We start from the raw sequence: 20,236 nt of genomic DNA, 5'->3' as shown, positions 1-20,236 counted from the left end.
AACAGAGGGTGCAGCCCTGAAGACTTATTTTGTAGGACCTGTATGTTAGAGATTCATCTGTTTGCAGCCAGAGTTTAAACGTCACCTTCTTGCAGAAGTGCCTCTGAGCCAAACGCTGAACCCTGTGCAGCGCCGGGCGTTATGTTCCCCGCCTCAGAGCACACTGTTTCCTGTTTCCTTCCACTTCAGATGAATGGTTTTATTGTCCCCCTCAGGTCAGTTTAGGCCCAATAAAAATGATTTGTGACTCGATTGTTTTGATCTTACATAAGTGTGTGTTTGTACAGATTTTTATCTATTAGTCAGAGTGTGATGTTGAACCGCCTCCTGCAGCAGACTTTCCAAAACAAAGCTCCTCACAGAAGGCTGTCTCGGGCCGCGTTTAGACGAGAATGACCCTACTAAAAATGTAAGTCTTTCCTTTGCGTTTAAAAATAGAAATCTGCGTTCATATGATAACATTGTGAAAACAATCCTTGTGTACACGGATCTGCAAAAACAACCGAAAATGCTGCAGTATTTATGCAAGGACAGTGGTTGGGGGTGTAACTTTGCATAAAGGCATTATTTTACAGAACAGTGAGTATAAACAAACAAGAAGACGATGGCAATTATTTGGCGCATGTAATCCACGTGTTTTCGCTGATCACAATAGTGGTGCAATAAATCTGCATTTTGCTGGAGGGGCATAAATAAACTCAGCAGAGCAGCACAAACACGGCTAAGTAGTCCGTCGTTGTTGTTATTGTTGTCCTCCTATTCGCGCACGGCTATTTGTGTGAAATGTAATGCGCCTGCACGAAGTGCGGCCATCACCTCACACAGGATCCGCACATTGCCACTTTATTCACTGACAGAAGGGGCGACGCTTTCAGAAACTTTTCAGGAGCCCGATTTTAAAAGTTTTCACTTTCAAGCCACACAAAACACTGTTGTCCTGTGAGCGAAAGGCCAAACCGCAACAAAACTTTAACCTTTAGTGAAAAACTGTTGCTGTGTAAACGGCCCTTACTCTGACAGTCAGTTTGTGACATTTGTTGAGAAACTTTTCCGTTTGTGTGAACAGTCCGATTTTTTTCTGTCCTGTCCTCACTATCAGTCATATTTTGACTTCACCTGTGAACGTGCAGCTGTGACGTCAGAGCTCACCTGTGCATGCACCACTTTGATCAGGTGTCTGCGCGTCGGGCTGCAGACTGAAGTCTTCCCTTTGTTTTTAGTCTGTGGAGCAGAGGGCAGAGACATGAGCTTCCATAACATGGATAAATACCATCAGAAACCTCTGATTTTTAGCATGAAAATGAATGCAGGCTGTTCACAAAAGACTCCTTCAGCAGTAACAGTCTTGTTGCTGTGTGTACTGTCACATACTGTACGCACAGCAGGAGGAAATCAGATTATGCAATGTGCTGCAGAGTTCAGTGCAACAGCATGAGGCTGAGTTATAATTTCAGTGCAACAAAGAGGAAGCATGATGCACAGATGTAGTTCAGTATTTGTAATGCAACATACATTTGTGCAGGGGGCTTAGAAAAAAAATCTGTTCAAATACAAAAGAGCAAAGGGGCTTTAACAAATGTCACACATGACTGCATGTTCATTTAACCCACAGAACTGTCACTAAGCAGAGTGTCAACATATAGAGGAAGTAAGTGTGTGCTCACAGCTCACAACAAATACCAGTGTTTAGTGGTGGTGACCTTCTTTTGTTTGATAATGTACAGAAATTTAGAAACCAGTAGAACCATTAAAGATAGGATACTAGTAACATCTCTAAATGAGCTTAAACTCACCATAAACCTGTGTGAAGCTGCAGATTCAGCTGATGGTACTCTACCAGAGACACACAACATGATGTAATGACAAAAACATCGCTCGAAGCCCTTCAGTCGGGTTGGACCTCTGAGAGATGCTGCAGGAGAGAAGTTGATCAAACTGTTTATTTGTCTTTAGCAGACATTTCTTAAGCTTTTGTTGAGAGGAGATGTTTTGAAGCCAGCTGAATATCTGTCAGATGACATTTAAAATTGGTTCCTGTTAAAAGTCGAGTTCTGTGTCCGTATTCGGTCATCGGTTTATTTTCAGAGCCTGGAGGAGTGTGTTTGTGTGCTGAAACAGAAGAGGAAATATCAAACCTCCTCTATCATATGTGCTCTTTGTTCATGTTGTGGCTTGTTGCCGTTTCTCATAACTCCTGATGCAAGTGGAAGCAGTGTGGTATTAACTGTTAGGCACGTACAAAGAGGGTGGAGGGTTTCCACAGGATTGTTGCTGGGGAAGTGGAAAATATTTATTGCTTACAGATGCAAAACACAAAGCTGTGTACTTTAAACCTTTGAAAGAAACAGCAGCTACACATGCAGAGAAACGTAAGAGCTCTCACAACTTCATTTCGACAAGAGTCTTAAATGTCATTAAGTTTAATTAAGAGAGAACTAGAAACTAGACTACTAAAACTAGAAACACAACTAGAGGTGCTCTAATCGATCAGCAGGTGACTGTAACAGGCACAATTTTCAGTTAAGTTACTGTTTCTCTCAATGAGTTTGGCTGTAAGATAATGGCTTTAATTTTTTATTTTTATGTAGGTCGGCCTATTTTAGGTGGCTAAAAACATATCAACTAAGGCACTGTTTGCTCAGTTTGATTTTATGTATGTGACACGAGGGTTTGCTTACCTGTTGATTCGGTCCGTATTTCTTTGGAACTGGAATTTGCAGGACGGACTTTTAACAATTTCTAAATCGAATCAACCAACAAAATTGGTGCGTTAGGACTCAGGTTTGTTTTCCGACTCGTTGACTTGGGACTTGACTTCAGACTTGTATCATATTTGGCAAAACTTCAATGGAAACACCTCTAGGTCACGTGATGCTGTGTCTGTGTGCTTGTCAGTAGGAACTGGCTCCTTCATGATGCAGCAGGAGCTACAAGAGCTGTTATTGCATCACATAAGAAAGCTGAGCAGATCATCCAGCAGTTTTGAATCCACAATTCCTCTGTGAAATCGTGGACTATCAGCTCCCAGAAATCCCTCATACGTGGCCGCTCCCATGTATAAGGGACTCGTCTTTCCATTATGGCTCCATAACACGCCTACGTGGCCTTGGATTGTAAATAATGACGGCTAGTTTGGTGGCTGCAATAGAAATAAAGCTGCTAAATGTTCATCTGTTGCCATGGTTACTGGGATGTTATCGCCAGAGGAGAAGCTGCAGAACATCACTCAGTGGAAACACCGTCATCTCGCAATTTTGTTTTATCAGTGTCTTGAAAATATTCTTAAGTTTTGCTCAAATCTGGAATGGAAACGTGCCTATATAGTCTTTGTGTATGGGGCGCCCCCTCTACCAGGTGAGCTAGTGTCGCCCCCAGACTTGTGTTTTGCTGTGGGACTGTGGGAGTTGTGTTTCACTTCTTAAAAAGAAAACAAATATGTATGGTCAAGTACAAATAGTTTCTGGGTGTAAATTTGCAGAGTTATCAGAAGTACCAGAGTTTAAAGTGAAGTATTTCCAGTTAAAGTAGGTCGGGGTCGTTTCAGTTGAGTTCAGTTCGTCAGTCTCTGCTCTGTTTGTCTTTTTCCTGCTCAGAAATGTGGATGACTCGTCGATCAGACGCTCCGCCTCCTGTTTTTTTCTTCTTCTTTGCTGCTGTGTTTGCAGACTTCCAGGCTGCTGTTCGCTCTGACAGGCACTCAGTGAAGCAACACACTCGGCTATAAATACATAAATGTGGCCGAGGCTCTTCATGCAGCACAGCGTCTGTATTTACATACTGAAGCTGGACGACTTGCAGAGCCGCTCGCTGCGGCTGACAGTCAGTTTGTGTCTGAGCTGCTGGATTTATCTTTCAAACTGTGAGGAGTTCACTGCCAGGACATTTTCCTCTTGCTTTGGACGTTGAGAGCTTTTTGGAATTTGGGTTAATTTGACCCAGGTGACTCTGTTTTGGGATAGAACAGCAATGGGAGACTTTTGGGGAGATATTGCCAGTCAGAGGGTGGCCAGAGCGATGTCACTGGTATGTATCTGCTGCCAAAAAGACACATTTTCTGCTGTCAGTAAAGTTTGGTCGGGGCCTCATGAGGCTTCACTTTACTCACAGATATAATTAGAGACGAGTCACAGATTTTTTAAGTGCGCACAGAGCATGAATGGCGTGTTGAATTTCATTCAGGCTCATCTGAAACATTTGAGGAAATGAGGCAGTTAAACAGGAAAAGAGAGATCACATCTGATCTGATATACGCCAAGACAAAGTACACAAGAGTGACACTCATGTACAAACATCCAGCCTCTGAGTACACTAGGGTTGTACTGGTATGAGATTTTCACTGTACGATAACTGTCTCAGAAAGTATCATGGTGTCACGGTATTACAGAATTGTTATCATTATTATCAGTCATTAGTGAGTCCTTTCTTGTGCTGCTTTCAGATGCCTTTTATGAATATTTAAACTATTTAACCCTGAGCAAATTAGTGCTCTCTTTCAAAGATCAAAGGGAAAAAAGGTGATTAGAAACTTTGTGAGAAATGTTAGAAGAAGAAATTAGTAGATTTAGAAAAAAACAAATGCTAGAGGAAATGTCCAAGGAAAAAAAACGATATGTATAAAAATCAAAATTACAGATCTGAAAATTTTGTATAATTTTTTAAGCACTTTTTCCAGACTATTTTCTCCTTTTTTTTAATTAAAAAAAAAATTTCTTTTCCTCGTATCTTTCTTTTTCATGGCGTAAGATATGTTCCCTGTGTAACTAATTTAAAATCTAATGCTGTGCCACATGACTGCTGAAATGTCAACAGTTCAGTATCACGTTATACACATAAGTGTGTGCAGCTAGTTAGAATCACTCGCCTCAAACTAGAAAACCAACTAGAGATGCACCGATCAATCAGCTGGTGACTGCTTAATCTGATGCAATCAAATTCACATGCATTTATTCAAATAAAATTAATTAAAATAAATAAATGTAAACTAGCAAAAAATGTACATGCATATGCTGAAAGATGGTTGTGAAGCCTGTCTGGGAATAAATTACAACTTTTGAGAATGAGTTGCAGCAGCTCTGCCAGTATCAGTTACTGTCTGTGCTGCTGCAACCCATTCTTAAAAGCTGTAATTCATTCCCATGCAGGCTTCACGTGGTTTGATAGCTTATTAGCTTTTAGTTTGATAGACTGCAGACTGCAGTTTCACAAATATTCATTTATTTGTGGTGGCCCACCACAATCGAACTTGAATTTGTTTGCCTTTATATTTTGGTCCTGGACCCTTCATTTGAAGTGCTAGTACATACCTCTCTGTGATGCATTGCACCACATTCTCAGAGTGCTGAGCATACTCTGGGCACAGATGGAGCAGCAGAACACCAGGCGCAGTGAAAGTGAAACTTAATTGTCAATTATGCTAAGTCTAAAAGTTTGCTTTCACTCTCCTCTGCAGCAGCTCATCCATTAATCTGATCTGATCAGCTCTGACCAGATTGACCGATCAATTATCAACTTCTTGACTCAAACTTCAAAACTGGAAAAAAAAAACTCATGAAGAGCTCTGCCTGCACTGCATTCACAGACCACCAAAAATGTTGACATTTAGAGAGGGGAAACAAGATTTTTTTTTTTGTTTTTTCAAAGACACACACACACAAGATAAAAAAAAAACATAAGTATCACATTGTACACATTAGTGTATGCAGCTAGTTGGAAAGAAAGGAAAGTTACTGTGTGCTAGCAATTTGCTTATCTGCAAGTGCAAGGGAAGAGCGTCCTCAAAAAGTTGCATAAATATGGCTTTTGACTGAGAAATATGTGGCTCAAAGGAGGGGCAGACTCCAGCCGTGCTGGATGTCGACTCTGCACCAAAATGTTTCGATGTTGGCAACATGAGGAAAGCGGTCAGGTCTGGCCAGCCATACCAAAGAGAAAACATCAAGACTGCCAAAATTTCGCTCAAGAGACCGCCAGCATCGGCATATAGCAGCGTTCAGGTCATGGAAAACCTGTAAAAGTCATTTCCTAAGCCTGGAAAAGTCATGGAATAAAATCATATCATGTAAATACAAAATCATACAAAAATCATATAATGTGTAATATTTTTTATAGCCTGATTTTTAAAAGAAAAGAGTGGTATAAGTGTGTGTAATATTAAAGCGGGGGCCTAAGGGGTAAATAAAGCCATGGAAAATGGGTAAAATATAATGGAAAAGCTATGGAAAAATTAAAAATTTCATTGGCATAAATGTGTTGGAACCCTGAATAAAACCACGTACAGAGAATAAGTCATGTGCAATTTTTTCATATTTAAAACTCTTCCAAGAACAAATCCAACAGTCTTTTCAGTCTTGATATTTATGTGATTGTAAATTTCTAGAAATAAATTAAAATAAATAAATAAATCAGCTGCTTTGAAATCAAAACCACGTTCCATAATTAATTTTAAACTCCCTTCATTTTCCTGAAGATGCAGCCTAAAAATAAACGGCGCTAAAACAGCTCTAGCTGCTGGTGTCACGAGGATCCCGAGAGCTGAGAGTCAAAGTTCAGACAGAGAAACACTGTGTACAGAATACGCCTCGACACTCTAGAGACGTTTCTATATCCGAAAACTGATCATCAGATTCCTCCGGCCCAAATTTTATTTTTAGAATCCTTTAAACTGGATGTCACCACCACATTATCTCTTCAGGTCTTTCCCCTCCGCAGTCAATGTCCTCTTTGTTTTATCTTCCTCATCTAATGTGTTTTTAGAAATCTGCGTCGGGCTGCAGCTCGTACAGAAAGCTGCTTAAATGACCGACAGTCAGATCTAATTTGTTATTGGATTTGGCTTGAGGTTATTTTCACATCCTGTCACTCGGTGTGAACAGGATATTTAACTAAGCCTGTGTTCAAAGTGCAGATGTACCTCAAGTGGGCCCATTACAGAAAGTGTTTGCATGTCGGTGTTTGGGGGTTTTTTTTTTTCACAGAAAAAAAATCTCACCTCACAACCACGTGTTTATGTTAGATCACCAGCGGCTGTTTTACTGGACGTCAGGTTGAGTTTCAGTTTCTGCAAACAGAGTGAACCTCAAGACAAAGAGGCTGCAGGAGGTGAATTAGGAGACTTTCACATCAGGGACTCGTACAAAACCACCGTCCACAGCTGAAGCGAAAGACATGTTTCCATCGCAATTTTGAAAAATATGGCTTTTTCAAATCACCTGAAATACAATCTCATGAGATCGGAAAAACTTTTTTTTTAAATTAATGTGCTTCCATTAGGTGTATTTTATATTTTGAAATTTCAATTTGTGCAGTTTAAGGTCTTAATGGTCTTGCTCTCCTCATTAAGCTGATTTCCATTACAGATTTGTGCAAAACATAAGTGATATTTTTAAAATGTAGATGAAACACAGTTGTGAAATGGCTGTGTTGTTCTGTGACTTCTCTTCTGGTGATAACATTACAAGAAAAATGGTGATGGACGTTCAAAACAGTAGCAGCTTTATTTCTATTGCAGCCACCGCACTAGCCTTCATTGTTTCCAATGATTATTATCATTATTTCCATTTCCACGTCGGCGTGTTATGGATGATGGAAAGGTGAGGCCCTTATACGTGGGAGCGTCGGCGTGTGAGGGATTTCTGGGAGATGTAGTCCACGATTTCACAGAGGAATTGTGGATTTAAAACTTCCTTATGATCAGCTCAACTTTCTCAGATATGTGATGCAATAACAGCTCTTGTAGCTCCTGCTGCATCATATCATATCGCGGTAAATGGGAGTTTTTTGAAACTTACATGTTTCCATTAGGCACATTTCATATTCAGAGTTTCAGTTTGCGCAATTTGAGGGTAAAATGGAAACCTGACTACTTCTCTGTTGTCATATTGGTTCCCATCAGATATCAACAACGTTCTGATTTTCTATAATTTACACAAAAGTCAGATTTCACACCGAGCTGGTAAAATGCAGCAGAAGGAAAGAACCCAGAGATCCACTTTAAGATATGAGGATGTCGCTGCAGATGGGATTTGAGCTAAAGGAAAAGAAAAACAGCGGGGTCACGTGTCTGTAATTATTTGCGGGTTGTCGGTCTGTCAGCGTGTTGTTTGGTTGATATACTAACAGACGATACGATGACAGACGTGGAGGAAACCTCTGAGCTCTGTGAGAACACCGCTGGGGCTGTGAAATCTATCTTTAACCTGGATTACTCGGGCGGATCGCGTCACTCACAGTTTATTTGGACCTGGACATCACCTCGGGTCATCTACACTTTCACTACATCGGCACAAAGTGCCGGCCTGTGCTCCCCGCCGGGGTGACAGAGAGGTCGTCTGGCACAGATGAGCTGGACGCTGTTTCCTCTTCACGTGTTGTTTGACAGTTTGATTAATTTCTGAAGGGCAGGGATGCATCGTGCATTGCACTCTGCTCATTGCTGCAATTACACAATGACATCTTAGAGTTTCGTTTGCTTTCTGGGTTTGACACAAAGTCACTTCAACTGCAAAAGCGCAAAGAGAAAAGAATTTGATAACAGGATTTTTAAAAGCAGTTTGTTTTTTGGAAGTTTATTCTTGGGATCAGTGCGTGTAACAAAATGAGCTCAGTCAATCTAGATATTAGCGCATCACATATATATCGACAGTGGTAACTAGGCCTGCATGGTGGTGCGACCGACATTTGCAGCAGCCTCTTTTTGTATATTTTTGTGTGTGCCGGACATGTCTGTTGAGTTTTTTATCTTCGGCATTTGATATTGTTTGTTTTGTTGTATTGATATTTATTGCTGCCTGTTTTTAAATGCACTGATTGGAGCTGGTGAGAAATGGTATCTTGTTTCTTTCTGTTTATGCAAAAACTCATTTACTAATTGAGACGGACACAGACCACACCTGGTGCCTCACAGCGTCACCGTCATAGGGGAGAGCTTGAAGCCACAAAGCTTCAGTGTTAGGTGAGGGAGAGCCTGGTGTGCCTCTGACTGCTTACAGCTTTGTGGTACTGTGTAGTTTAAGTTAAAAAACTGCGACAGTTATCAGTGCAACAGTCTGTGTCCACTGTTCCAAATTAGTCTGTTAAATTTCGTGCGTCTGACATGATGAGTGTCCTCACTGTGAAATATGGTTAAATTTTCCTGCTCTGTGCTGCAGGACAGAGCTTCACTCGGGCTGAGCTGCGGGGGGGCTCACGTGTTTGTGCTCCCGTGCTGCTCACACCGACACCGAAATATCTCGACTCAGTCAATAAACCCGTTAATAACTGTTGGGTATAATTATCCTTCCTGACACTGTGTGTGTGACAGGCGCAGCAGCAGGATCACAAACACCGATATGGCGTTAGTCCTCTGAAATAAAAAAAATCTATGTCTGAATGCCTAAATCGAACACCGAATACCTCCCCAGTTAAGAAAAACTTGAATAGCTGAATATTCAGGACCAGTCCTATGAAAAATAGGCCGTGACACACCAAGCTGAAGGTCGGCTGCGGTCAGCGTCGGGCTGTTGGTGAGCATCTTTCTATCGCAGCAGCCGCACTAGCCGTCATTATTTCTAACTGAAGGTGACGTGGGTGTTAGTGAGCGATAATGGAAAGGCGAGCCCCTAATACGTGGGAGCGGCCACGTATGAGGGAATTCTGGGAGGTGATAGTCCACGATTTTGTAAGTCATGTGACCTTTAAAAGCAACTGTTGCAATTGCAGTTTGATGAAATATGGCTTTTTCATATTCCCTGAAATACCACCTCATGCGAGCTTAAAAACTTTTTCACAATAAATAGAACTTTTTTCAAAATCGATTTATTTCTATGAGGTGTATTCTATTGTACTTCTATTCTATTCTATTTGAGGGTTAATGGAAACCCGCCTAATGTTTTCCTGGTGTCAGGCAGCCTGAGTGTTAACATAACACCAGTAACACCAGCAATACCAGCGCGGACACACAGACGGGCTGCGTGGTGCTGTGAGGGATTACAGATGTGTCTGTCTGTGCAGTGACGGATCAGAGGTGGAGCTGTTTCTTTAAGCCGCTCTGTCAGAGTGTGTGTGTGTGTGTGTGTGTGTGTGTGTGTGTGTGTGTGTGTGTGTGTGTGTGTGTGTGTGTGTGTGTGTGTGTGTGTGTGTGTGTGTGTGTGTGCTATCTGTCAGCATGCTGCTGTACAAACAGACAGCAGGCTGTGAGCTCAAAGTCGCAGCAGAGTTATAACCAACCAGCATGGCGCTGCACTTCCTGTCTGACACACTCCACGCACACCAGCACCACAGCTCTCTGAGTGTGCGTGTGTGTTTGTGTGTGTGTGTGTGTGTGTGTGTGTGTGTGTGTGTGTGTGTGTGTGTGTGTGTGTGTGTGTGTGTGTGTGTGTGTGTGTGTGCGCACGTGCGCGTCACTTCTGAGCAGTAAACCCTCTCGTCATGTTTATTTGATTAGCTGAGTCTCTCTGTGCGTCCAGCTGCTGACAGATTCTGATGTCCAGCTGTCGGACCACTTCCTGTCAACATTATTGATGGCGGTGTTAAGAGTCGTGGCGTTCCCACCGTCTGCGGGCGGAGCCAGACAGTCTGAGTGTGTCACATCGATCAAACAACAGTTTAATGAAGTTAAAGTTGTTATATTACACTGATTTGAGGAATGCTTCTGTCCAAAGTGACACGTTGAATTTAATTTCGATGACGGACACTTTGACTTGTGGCAGGAGCAGCTGTGGATCAAACTAACCACCCTGTGATTATTTCATGTATATTTTTAGGGAATTTTATGTGTTTATTACTCGGGAACGACAGACATCTTGTGGTTCATGGTCTGTTACGCCTGCCGTTTTTTCTTAAAAGTTTTAAACCTGCATCATTTACATCTATACGTCGCTGCCTTTTTTGGTGTCTGTCGCTCAGTGCAGTAATGGGACACCAGCAGCACATCACTGTTAGTTTAGTGCGTCTGAAACCTTCCTGTTCAGTCAAAACACCTTTATATAATTGACTAAGTTATTTAATTTTCTTTTTTTTCTTTTTTTCTCTGTTTGTGCTGCAGGGCAACGATGAGGAGGCAGTTTTGGACCGCGGGAAGACCAGCTCCACCCTCCACACCAACTTTGAGAAGGAAGAACTGGAGAGTAAGTACTCTGTTTACACACACACACACACACACACACACACACAGTGACAAAGTCTGTGTTTACAGTCAAACACAAAGTAGCAAAGAGGATGTATTAACACACACAGTTCAGTCTCCTGATGTTCATCTGAGAAGTATGAAGAGCCAGCAGCAGTATATTTATTACATTATAATATCAGCTTAACAAAAGAGGCCTTGTGTAATTCCAAATTTGTAGAAAAATTACAAAAAAAATCTGCAATATAAACTTTTACCATAAACGTACAAATATTTCCATGTTTTTTAAGAAGCCACTTTTATCTGTTTCAGAGTGATGCACTGACAGAAATGTTTATGGTAAAAATGATGATTACCGGGTCAGAACGTTTCCTGAGTGTTTTCGCTGGGCTGTTGACTGTGTTTCCCTGCGGCAGGTCACAGAGCGGTGTACGTCGGCGTTCACGTTCCTCTGGGCCGAGAGAGTCGGAGGCGTCACCGTCACAGAGGACACAGACATCACCGGAAACGACGGGATCGGTCAGACCGAGAGGACGGACGAGAGTCGCCCTCAAATGGTTCGTCGAAACTCGGTGACGGCATCTGATCACAGATGCACTGATCATTTAAATCAGCTGATAAATTATAGAGTTTGGTTGTTGTGTCTCTGCAGACACGCCGTCTCAGAGAGTCCAGTTCATCCTCGGGACGGAGGACGGCGATGAAGAGCACATCCCTCACGACCTGTTCACCGAACTGGACGAGATCGCCTTCAGAGACGGAGACTTTCAGGAGTGGAAGGAGACAGCCAGGCAAGGACACGTTTCTCTGTTATTCAGGATGAAACTCCAGCCTTTGTCTCTTTTTGTTTTCCTCCAGCGTTTGTTTTTCCTTTGGGATTTTTAATGCTTTATTTTCCAAAATACTCCGTTATCTTTCAGCGGAGCAATTTATGTAAGATGATCCTCATGCCATTTCTTCTGTTTATAATAACACTCTTTATTTAGACTAACACACTTGATTTTGACTTCACTGGTAATCCTTCATTCTTTGAACAGGATAAACTTCTATTTATTCAGGATTTATGTCCAAGCGTCGAAGATGTTTCATCTTCCTGCAGGAGTCTTTGTCAGCTCCTGAACTATTTCCTCATAAATCCAGCGGATTTTGTTTTGATATTTGTAAGTGATTATAATGCCTGTGTGACTAAATTGAATCAGCGCAGATGTGATTAGTCTTTGTTTTTCATGCCTGGATAGTTTCACTCCAGGAACCAAACTGAACTAAGCAGATACTGCAGAGTAAATATGATGTGAAACTGCAAACATGGCAAGAAATGCCACATTTGTTGGAGAATTAATACACTTCTTTGCAACAGAACAGGCCTGACATGACAGTTTACATTTGTAGGATCTTAGGAAGCTACCAAATCTGTTTAATGCACCTTTAATGCGAGCTCTGATATGTGAAGGGAAATCTGTTTGCTGTGGGGTTTTTTCAGGTGGCTGAAGTTTGAGGAGGACGTAGAAGACGGAGGTGAACGTTGGAGTAAACCGTACGTGGCCACGTTGTCTCTTCACAGTCTATTTGAGCTGCGCTCCTGCATCCTGAACGGCACCGTGCTGCTCGACATGAGGGCCAACACTATCGAAGAGATCGCAGGTCAGCACCCTAAAACACATTTAAGAGCTGTAAATCCTCTGACAGTTGAACCTTGGACAACACCAGAGGGAATTCTGTTTTGGTGTTTATAAAACTATAACATGAGGTAGAAAATGAAATTACAAAGAATACTTTTTGTCTCCTTTAACTCTCTTCTTTTTCTTGATGGATGTCATGATCGTCAGTCCTACAGCTGATATTAAACTCTTCTATGTTGCTTTTTCCTATGACCTTATGATAAGGTCATTAATAAGGGTTTATTTTATTGTTTAGCATAATTTTGCCAAAGAGAAGAAATTTGTATTTTAATAAAATAGGACCAAGGATTGAACCTTGGGGAGCTCCAGAGTTGCTGAATCTGAAAATAATGGCCTCGTATTTTAATGTCTAGATAACTATAACATGAGCTGTTTTTCAGTAAGCTTTCCTGTCTCCTCTAGCCCTCTATTTTTTTCTGGATATCATGATAGTCAATCCAACAGCTGTTGTAAATAAACTTTTAATGTCCCTTTTGCCGGACGACACCATGATCATAAAAGAGTTTTTTGTATAGTAAATTGTATTTAGTTTCCTACATAATAGTGGCAGTTTATTGTTTTACATACTTTGTCCTCATTGATGCATTTGAAATTTACGAGGACTTAGGATTGAGCCTTGGGGAACTCCACAAATCATGTTGGTTTGTTTGGATGCAGAGTGAAACAAACAAGTTTCTGTTCTGGAGGTTTTACTCAACCACTTAATTAGGACTTTGACCAAATCTTACTTTTTCAGCTCAAAAATGATTAAATTGACATAATTTATGTGAAATGTGTGCACAGACTGAGTGTAATTTAAATCATCATACATGTAACATGCAGGCTTACTTCCTGTTGTCCCCCCTCACATGCAGACATGGTGATTGACAGCATGTTGGCGTCGGGTCAGCTGGAGGAGGGCGTTCGGGAGAAGGTGAAGGAAGCCATGTTGAGACGTCACCACCATCAGAACGAGAAGAAGCTGAGCAACCGAATCCCGCTGGTTCGATCCTTCGCTGATATTGGCAAGAAACACTCCGACCCCCATTTACTGGAACGAAACGGTGAGACCATGGTGCCTCTTGTCATTCTGAACTTCACTTTTTAAATATTTTATCTGCAGATCTGTAGGAAGGCCTTACGTTCCCGAGTGGATTATGTTTTTCCACAAACTTATCTTTCCAATGAATCACAGGAAAAGATAATGTGTGAATCTGACAAACATTTTGACGCACTGGGACCTTCGAATTATCAGGCTCTACTGAAGCTTTACGGGACCTGTTGTGGAGACAGTTGCATAAAACAAAAAATAAACTCACACAAAATGTTGGTTTTTTTTGTTTGTTTGTTTTTTATTAAATTTTTTTTTTATTGGGTTTTCCAGGACAGGTAGTGTACACATTGCAGTGGCAACACTATGAACCACAGAGTGGCAATAAGAGGTAGTTTCCACATAAGATAAACATCAGGACTGAAAGACAGATGCAATTAAAGTGAAATAAGTGATGAAGAAGAGAAGAAAATTAAATAATTTGCAAATTGAAAATAGTGATTGTTAACTAAAGGAAAGAAGAAAGAGAAAAAAATATTAAAATAAAAAAAATTAAAAAACAAACAAGAAAAGTAATAATAATAATAATAAAAGGCAAAACAAAACAAACAAAATGTTAATAATAGTGTCTTGTGACTAACAATATTTTTAAAAATGTCATTTAGAACCATATAATACTTTCAGTGAATACTTGATTTTGACACATTTTCTACAATATTTTAGTATTTCTCTGTTTAATTCACTTGTTTTCTCTCACGTCGGTGTGAGTTCTGCTGTTTTTGTTCCCAAGAACTCCTTCAGTGTTTTTGGTTTCATCCTTCCTGATTGGTAGAGGTAACAGAGTGACAAGACGACGGGGTCTCTGTTTGGTGCATGGCATCGTGTTGGCATGGAAACGCTGTCGAGTTACAGCACGTTTGTGTATTGTTAAACGAGTTTTGACTCGGACTTGTCTTCTCTGACAGCTGATCAGTTTTATTGAGTTTTTCAGTATGATTGTTGCTTTATTTTTACCAGTCTGTAGCTGTGATGAACTAACCTGAACTGAAGAGTTAATTAATAATATTAATATTAAGCCTGTCAGCAGCTGCAGTCTGGTCTTTTTCCTGCCGGTCAGCACTAAACTGACAGAGCTGCTGAGACAGCGAGCTAATAACCAGCTAATACCGTTTGACGAGTCTGCATTTTAATATCCGGACTCATAAATCCTGTTTGTGAGTGAGTGAGGAATGTTTGGATTTCAGCTGATGTAACGTGAAGCTCCGTCTTGTTGAAACCTGCAGGTCAGTGTGCAGAGAGCTCACATGGATCCTCCAGATCCTCCTCTGTGTGTGTGTGTGTGTGTGTGTGTGTGTGTGTGTGTGTGTGTGTGTGTGTGTGTGTGTGTGTGTGTGTGTGTGTGTGTGTGTGTGTGTGAGTGTGTGTGTGTGTGTGTGCGTGTGCATTTCTAAATCTGTTACAGCAGTGTTTTATCTCTAACATCTGTCTGCATCTCATAGTTTTAACTAAGTTTTGTCTGAAGAAACGTTAGGTTTACTTAGTTTTTAAAAAGTAGTGATATGCAGTATATCCCAGCAATATCAACTTTTTCCCTCATGTGATCAGAAAGAAGAACAAAAGCTCAGAAGACATGCGTTATTAAGTACACACCTATAAACAACATAAAAATTACACTTTAAAAAAAAAAAATCCAATTTTATCCAACCATTCACTTCCTGTGTCCCTCTGAACTCCCTCCCATTCTTCCCTCCATACACCGAAACCAAAACGCCAGTACAGAAGGATCATAACGGTCCTAAAAACTCTGTAAAAAATATATTTAAAAAAATCACAAACACACAGGAGACATAGGAATATTGTTAGTCTAATATCACATGATCAGTGCTGATATTTGTTTCTTATTTTACTTAAACACATAACAAACACTTTGATCAGAATCCCTTAAATTAGTTTTGTGAAGAACGATGATCCAGATCAGTAATTTACAGACTGAGAATCGACTCCCAGTGAGCTCTGTTTCACACATTTTTTAAAAAATTTTCGTCACTGACATTTACTAACTGAGCAGCTCACATGAGCTGACGCATGAATCTGTGAGGAGATAAATCCAGCAGACTCGATGATCTCAGCTGAACTAATTTGGCATGACCGTCGTCCAGTCGTCCTGCTGACGGTTCTGTCCTTTCACCTCACTCTTCTTCCTCTCGTCTTCTCCTCTTCCTCCTCCTCAGGGGACGGTATGTCCTCCTCTGGTCTCTCCCTCCATCATCGCCTCTCTGTCCCTGCCACCCCTCTTCCGTCCCCTCGTGCGTCCTTCCCGTTTGAACGCCTCCACTCTGAGCCCTGCCCGCCCAGCCCCCTCCCCTTCCAGCTGGACGCTCCCCCGCCAGACTCCCCTGGAGCTCTGCGTCGGCGCTCTGCTCCGGGGGAGCTGTCCGGGGGAGCGGGGGTCCCCCAGGTGAAGGTTTACCCCCCTGAAGAAGACGAGGAAGAGGACAAACAGGATCAGCTGTTTCCTCTCAGTGACCCAGGCAAATATCCGCCGGCTCGGCTCGGCTCGGCTCGGCTCGGCTCGGCATGGTGTGGCTTCATACTTTACACTCAGCTCTGAAGTGTGACGTGTGTTCATTCATAAAAATGAAGCATGCAGCTTTAAACAGCGAGATAAAATAATGAGGCCCGTAGTTTTCGATTTGGGAAGTCGTGAGGAAGCTTCAAACAAAAAGTAGTTAAAATATATTTTGTTATTTAATTTAGGTCATTTTACATGGACAGCAGTTAACATTAATACCATATTACACTTTACATGTGATCAAAAATTGATATTTAATACGTGTATTAATATTAATGTTTGGTACCTTTTCCCAAACATTGACTTTTGCCGCCATGTTTATGCATTTATGACGTCAAGGCGGCAGCTCGTGTTATAAAATAATGTCATCGATGTAGCATACTCACCTGGCTGCTTTACAGCTCAAAGTTTGCTTGCTACAGTTGATAGATGCAGATACTAAAATGTGCAACTACTAAAAGTAAATGAGAGCAGAAATGAGAGCGGAAAACGAAATATGTAATTTTTTAACATCAGTTGTTGACACTGTTTCCAGCTTTCTGCCATCTCTGCTGCACTGAAACATCACGCAAACGCCACAACTCGGCAACTTCGGTGTCATCGAAATTTCCCAATTTCCAACTCGTAATTATGACTTTGGAGGGCCGTTCATGTGCTCGTAACTCGTAAATAAACAAATTATTAGACAACAGAATAAAACAAAAAGGAAAAGATGAGTATCTGATGAGTATTTACGTGTGTTAGTAAAATAAACACAATAGTGAAAAGTGAGAGTTTCATCCGGCAGCCTCACATTAGTTCCTCCTCTCTTCACCTTCAGTGATCTGTGGAGGTGACATTAGGATGCTGACTCATCATCATCATCATCATCATCAGACTGGCGACTCCTCGTTACTGAGTTACTGCTGTTAATGTGCAGAGGAAGCTGACAGGTTTTTAATTTAAAATCAACAACAAGAAGTCAGTGAGCGTGACGACTGATGAGGCAGAGCAACATGCTGATGGTTTCAGTCAGTATTAGAAAATTATTCAAAAGAGGGAAAAATGTCCATAAAATTCTATGTATAATTATAATTTTATATTTGTAATTATGTTACAGAGAAAAAAAATATAATATGTAAAGATTTCTGGAACTTTTAATGTAATTTTTTTTCTTAACTTTTATTTCTGCTTATTTTCAGATTATTTCTTTTTTAAATTATTATTATTATTTTTTTTTAAATTTCTTGTTAATTTTGATTAACTTTAATTTGTTGATGCAGACCTCTGGAGTTCCCTCTAATTTTCCACCCTCCCAAACTCCTGTTGTTGGTAAAATATATAAAATATGTGATTCTGTCGGATGGAGTAGGATCAGTTCTACATTACAGGTTGAAGACGTCAGATGGCGTTACTGTCAGTGCACAGAGTGACATTTTACAAACTGTTGGAGTGTAACGGGACACGAGGCCATGATGTCACGCTCTAGCACTGAGCGTGTGCGTGTGTGTGTGTGTGTGTGTGTGTGTGTGTGTGTGTGTGTGTGTGTGTGTGTGTGTGTGTCTTCAGTCTCGTGTGTAGTCTCAGGTTAAAAGTTCTCCGCAGTCATGTGGTTTAAATCTGCAGCTTCAGACTCTCAGCAGTAAAAATCAAATCAGCTCAACAGTCTGACAAACAGGATTTATTACCGAGTAAATTATTATGAAACAAAAAAGGCTCCAAAATGTATTTTAAATTGGATTTATTGGTTTATTTAAAGGGGACAGTACACATGAATGAAAAAAATGTGGTCCTGGATGGATGTCACAGAGTCACTGTAAAAACAGAAAACAAAAGACCAGAATTAACAAAGTTATTGAGGTCACTGAATAATTTTGCATGCAGAATATGATAAAAAAAAAACTAATATGTTATGCAGGAAACCATTATGCTTTATTGTCAGGTACTGTTCAGTACATGCAACACTGAGGTTCATAATACAAGACATAAAAAGCAAAGAAATAGAGAATATGAATGAAAATATGGACTAAATAAATAAGATTGCACTGCTTTATTAGAAGCGAGTGAAACATGTGAAGCAGAAGTACGGACATAAAAAGGTCATACAGTATATAAAACACATAAATCACAGACAGATGGCATCAGTATCAGTTTGTAGGTTCGGGGTCATCAAATACATTTGGCCAAAGGCCAGGATTTTTTAAAACATGCACAGTGGGGGTTAGATTTACATGTAAATACACAGATATTTATTTAGACCTAATTAGCCCGTCATTGTGTAATTGTTTAGTTAATAATGGTATTGGAATATAATACAATTATTTTATTGATTAAAACATTTTTTAATAATGATTTTTAACTTTTTTTTTCTTTACATGCACTTTTTTAAAAATACATATGAGTTGATCCTTAATCTTGAATGAAGATATGGAACAAGTTGCATCCCATTAATAAAAGATGTGAATTTGTTTCAGATTTACCTACATCTAATTTAATTTAAATGGCTTGAGTATTTGTATTTAAGATTTATGTATAAGTTTTGTTGAGGCCTTCTTTTTTTTTTTATCTTTTTGTTTTTGTTCATTGCATTTGACCATAAGGCTTGTCTTGTCTTGTCTTGTCTTGTCTTGTCTTGTCTTGTCTTGTCTTGTCTTGTCTTGTCTTGTCTTGTCTTGTCTTGTCGAGGGTTTTTTTAGATGTTCGAAATAAAGATTTATTCATAAAAATTTATTCTGTCTGCATCGCCAAACCAGCAAAATATTTCAATAAACAACAAAAGACGACATGACCCAAAAATAAACAAAACAAAAACAAAGTGAAAAAATTACATGGGAAAAGTGCTTAAAAATTATAAAAGTTTTGTAACATAATTTTAAAAATGTAGTTATGATTATTATGAATTTAGTTTTTCCCTCACTTTTTTCTTTTTCCCTAGACGTTTCTCCATAGTTATTTAGAAAATAATTCTCTAAATTTACAAATTTTTCCAGTTTTTGGAACATTTCTTACCAAGATGCTCAATGCCTATTTTTCCATGTTTTTGAAATAAATTGCACCAATTGGCTCAAAATTCACAGATTTAAATACTCGTGAAAGGCGTCTGAAAGCAGCACAAAAAAGCGATATTGCTCCAGGTTTCAAAGGGTTAAAGACCTGTTGTCAGTGTGGTTTGCAGAGCTGCATCTCATCTGACATCTCCTGTTGAATTTCAAAATAATTCAGTTTAAGTAAAGAAATTAGCCAGAGTCAGTTCCCCTGAGACCAGCAGCAGGTGATGATGACTCATGAAGACACCTGAAGGACTGATGTATAAATGGACTTCATTTTCCCGCCTCTGCAGGCCTGCTGGCGTCCCCTCAGTCGGCTCCCGGAAACCTCGACAGCAAGAACAGCGAGAGTCGCATCAACGGAGGAAACGGAGGCAGCCGGGAGAACAGCACGGTGGACTTCAGCAAGGTAGAGACTGCTCAGACCTCCCGCTCTTCTTCCTCTGTTACTCTCGCTCAGGTTTGACCAGAGATCAGGGAGGCCGGTCAGACGTCAGATCATCAGGTTAATGCTGATTTGATGCTCTCTGTGAAACGTTTAATACCACATCCTCTCCAATATTTTCTGCCATGCTTTAGTTTTTTTTTTTTTACCAGGTACAATCAAGTTTTTCTGCGGGAATGCTGTTGGCCGTGCATCTCTGGAGTCAGTGAATTTTTCATATATTCATATTTGGTTTATTTGCTCATTTCAGTGTGTAATTTCCACAATAATAATAAAACCCATCATGCACTTTTTCTCATAATATGAATGAATCAATTTTATTTTAGTGTCAAACCATCGAGTGGGATTATGTGACTCCTTCACAACAAGAGGAACAATACTAC

At 40.3% G+C, this 20,236-nt stretch overlaps 1 protein-coding gene across 2 annotated transcripts in view; it reads left to right on the top strand.

The window, feature by feature from the left end:
- The window catches only part of slc4a7 (solute carrier family 4 member 7), a 51,712-nt gene that overhangs the window by 10,757 nt on the left and 20,719 nt on the right, over positions 1 to 20,236 (top strand). The window contains exons 1-7 of one of the 2 annotated variants that reach the window (XM_088084740.1): positions 3,667 to 4,023; positions 11,021 to 11,102; positions 11,518 to 11,658; positions 11,754 to 11,892; positions 12,582 to 12,742; positions 13,635 to 13,823; positions 19,702 to 19,817. In XM_088084740.1, coding sequence (XP_087940866.1) covers positions 3,967 to 4,023; positions 11,021 to 11,102; positions 11,518 to 11,658; positions 11,754 to 11,892; positions 12,582 to 12,742; positions 13,635 to 13,823; positions 19,702 to 19,817 — 885 coding nt within the window. In that variant the 5' untranslated portion in view covers positions 3,667 to 3,966. Of the gene's footprint in view, positions 1 to 3,666; positions 4,024 to 11,020; positions 11,103 to 11,517; positions 11,659 to 11,753; positions 11,893 to 12,581; positions 12,743 to 13,634; positions 13,824 to 19,701; positions 19,818 to 20,236 lie in introns of those variants that run through there. The other variant, XM_088084741.1, reaches the window with a different exon arrangement.

Source organism: Plectropomus leopardus, chromosome 11 (assembly GCF_026936395.1).
Source record: "Plectropomus leopardus strain MGB_pleo_1.0 chromosome 11, ASM2693639v1, whole genome shotgun sequence".
Lineage (NCBI taxonomy): Eukaryota > Metazoa > Chordata > Actinopteri > Perciformes > Serranidae > Plectropomus > Plectropomus leopardus.
Note: the sequence above shows the minus strand (reverse complement) of the source record. Positions and strands in the feature narration are given on the sequence as shown.